Source organism: Juglans microcarpa x Juglans regia, chromosome 1S, assembly GCF_004785595.1.
Source record: "Juglans microcarpa x Juglans regia isolate MS1-56 chromosome 1S, Jm3101_v1.0, whole genome shotgun sequence".
NCBI lineage: Eukaryota > Viridiplantae > Streptophyta > Magnoliopsida > Fagales > Juglandaceae > Juglans > Juglans microcarpa x Juglans regia.
The window spans coordinates 11750718-11753909 of record NC_054595.1 but is presented as its reverse complement, the minus strand read 5'-3'; the positions used below and the strand labels follow the sequence as shown (position 1 = coordinate 11753909).

The window sequence follows — 3192 nt, the reverse complement described above, 5'->3', positions numbered from 1 at the left end:
TGTTGTTATGGATCGACCCTAGATTTTGCTTTTTTACCTATAATTGTGATGCAATATTATATTTCTTGTAAACTGATGAAATTATGGAATTGATTGTGTTCAATTTTGGATAACTTTTACGAATTAGACCCATTGCCTAAATAATGAAATGAAAATTCTGTTGGTCAAGTGCCAACATGTAGAGCCCAAAAGTGACATTATAGAGTTTCCAATGCATTACTTAAATTCTCACTTGTCTTGCTGGAATTCATTCTTTTGTACTTCATGTCTTTCTAGTTGTTAAATTTCTTCAATAGTTTATTTGAATAAATGTTGGGTTTTCCTTGCAATTATGTTTGATTTATTTTCTATTTCGATTATGTAAAGATGAAAACCTCTCTTGTATTCAAATTTGTAAACTTACTTCTTCCTTCTATACTTTTTAGCATATAACAATCATGTCTAATAGAAATCAAAATAATATTGTTGCTGCTGCACAAATGCAAGATAGTCAGACAACGAGATTAATTTGGACAGAAAAAATGCTAGAGGATTATGTAGACATATGTATTAGTGAGATTTATGCCGGTAACCGTCCAGGAACCCATTTTAATAAGGTAGGGTGGAAAAATGTGGTTAATAAGTTTAGTAAGAAAATTGGTAAAGAATTTAACTGCAAACAACTTAAGAACAAGTGGGATAGTTTAAAAAAGGATTGGAACATTTGGATGAAATTGGTTGGAAAGGAAACTGGCCTTGGATGGGATCCGGTGAAAAAGACAATTGATGCTACGGATGAGTGGTGGGCAAAAAAGATACAGGTCCTATGTTTTCATCTATTTATTTTCTTATATATAATCAATTAATATTTACTATAACTGATTACATTGCACATACAGAAAATTCCAGAAGCAGCTAAGTTTTGGAATGCAGGTTTGGCTCATATTTCCAAGTTGGATATAATGTTTAAGGGTATAACTGCAACTGGTGAGGGAGCTTAGGCACCATCCTCTGGATTGGGTTTTGAAGATACAATAAGATGTGATCAGTATAACGATGTATTGTTAGAGCTAGAGAAGATTGATGACTTAGATGACGAACCGGGTGATATTCAAACTAATTTAGACACTCAAACGAAAGAAAATAAATGGGTTAGTCCTGCAGTCCAAGATAGGAAAAGGAAAAAAGGAACTCAAATATTTGATCAACATTTCATACATATTTGTGATGTACTTGAAAAGCACATTACAACATCATCCTCCGATAAACCTGGTCATAGCATTGACGAGGTTATGGCTGTTGTACGGGAGTTAGCTAAGAAAGAAAATAACTATGAGATTTTTAGGGATGTAAGTGAGGTATTCCTTTCGAAATCACATAGAGAAATGTTTATTGTCCTAAAGGACCCAATATTTCAGATTAATTTTATTAAACGAATGAAAAATAAACGAAGTCAATATTGACTATTGTGATGTCATTTTAGAGATTCATTATTACTTTTCTTTTTTTCTAAATGATTTATAATGAACTATTTTAGAGGTTGTGGAGACTTAATTTTTTTTATTATATTTTTTGGGTGAATTTTGACAACATTTTTTTAGTGATGCTTGTTCTTAAGCATTGCAACTTTATTATTTTTTTTCTTCATATTTTTATCTTTTTATAGACATGGAGAATAATGGTCACGAAACTGAAGATTACACAAGTGATGCTGATAATGGTGAAGAAGAAGAAAAAGAGAATGATATTGACTTTTTAATAGCATTACAATTGCTGGTGGTTTCTAAATATTACACATCATATATTGTAAAGGAACCTTGTAGGACATCTCCACATATTGGTCATAAGTTTGTTATGGAGATTCTAAATGGTCATCATGATAGATGTCATCAACAATTTAGGATGGAAAAATATATATTTCATACTTTATGCAAAGAGTTGAATGAAAGATATAACTTAACTAGTACTCGAAACATAACTATAGAAGAAATTGTAGGAATTTTCTTGATTACATTAGGTCATGGGTTCGGGAATAGAATGGCACAAGAAAGACTTCAACATTCGGGAGAGACTATTAGTAGGCATTTTAATAGTGTATTAATGGCCATTTCACGAATGACGGTTGACATTATTAGCCTCATTGATAGGGAATTTAAGGATGTTCCGAAAAAATCCGTGAATATGAGTGACATTGGCCATACTTTAAAGATTCTATTGGAGCTATTGATGGAACCCATGTGTCAATTACTATTTCTCCAACAAAACAAATTCCCTTTATTGGCAGAAAAGGCATACCTACTTAGAATATCATGGTTGTTTGTGATTTTCATATGTGTTTCACTTTCGTTTGGGCTAGATGGGAAGGTATAACACATGATATACGTATTTTTATGGAAGCTATTTGGAAAGAGAAATTGCGCTTTCCACATCCACCTAGAGGTTTAAATTTAATAAGAATGACCTTCATGAACTTTAAATGATTTTTGCATTACTTTTGATTTATTATCCTAAATTGTATGCAAGTAAATATTACTTGGTAGACGTTGGATATCCTCATATGAACAGATACATGGGGCCATATAGAAGGGAGCAATATCATCTACCAAACTTTCGTCGTGGTCCTCAACCAATGGGTATGCGTGAAATGTTTAATCATGCACATCCGTCGCTGAAATGCACTATTGAGAGAACATTTGGAGTTTGGAAAAATAGATGGAAGATATTAGATCATATGCCAAATTTTCCTTATGATAAGCAAGTTAAAATTGTTGTGGCGTCTATGCCTATTCATAATTTTATTAGAACTCATGCATTGAAGGATATTGAGTTCAAGCCATACGATGACGACAATGATTATCTACCCCCTGGAAGCACGGAGGATGAAGAAGCAGAAGATTACTCGAGCATGCAACAATTAGAGATATCCAATGAAAATGTTATGAATATTGAGCATGATTATATTACTCTTTCACTTATGCATCGTTGAAGAGATTTTTTTTCATTATAATTACTGAAGAACCTATTGGACCATTTTCATGGTTATTTATTATAATATTTGATTTCTATCAAGGATATGCCCTTTTATGTCATTTCTACCTCAAAAAGTACTTTTTAAATTTGTTTCCAAACAAATCTAATATATTTGAAAGTGTTTTAGACATAAGGATTCCAAACACTAAATAGCTTTTTAATAGTAGAGCTTATTACGTTAAG

General features: G+C 32.0%; 1 protein-coding gene across 1 annotated transcript; it reads left to right on the top strand.

Annotated features, from left to right (window-relative positions):
- Nucleotides 1–2548: 2548 nt before the first annotated feature.
- On the top strand, nt 2549–2965 carry LOC121247305. Its single transcript, XM_041145674.1, has one exon. It carries the CDS (start codon nt 2549–2551, stop codon nt 2963–2965), a length of 417 nt encoding a protein of 138 aa, XP_041001608.1.
- Nucleotides 2966–3192: the final 227 nt, after the last annotated feature.

Excerpts from the sequence above, each read along its gene's own strand:
- LOC121247305 (XM_041145674.1), top strand. The coding sequence starts at position 2,549 with ATGGGGCCATATAGAAGGGAGCAATATCATCTACCAAACTTTCGTCGT.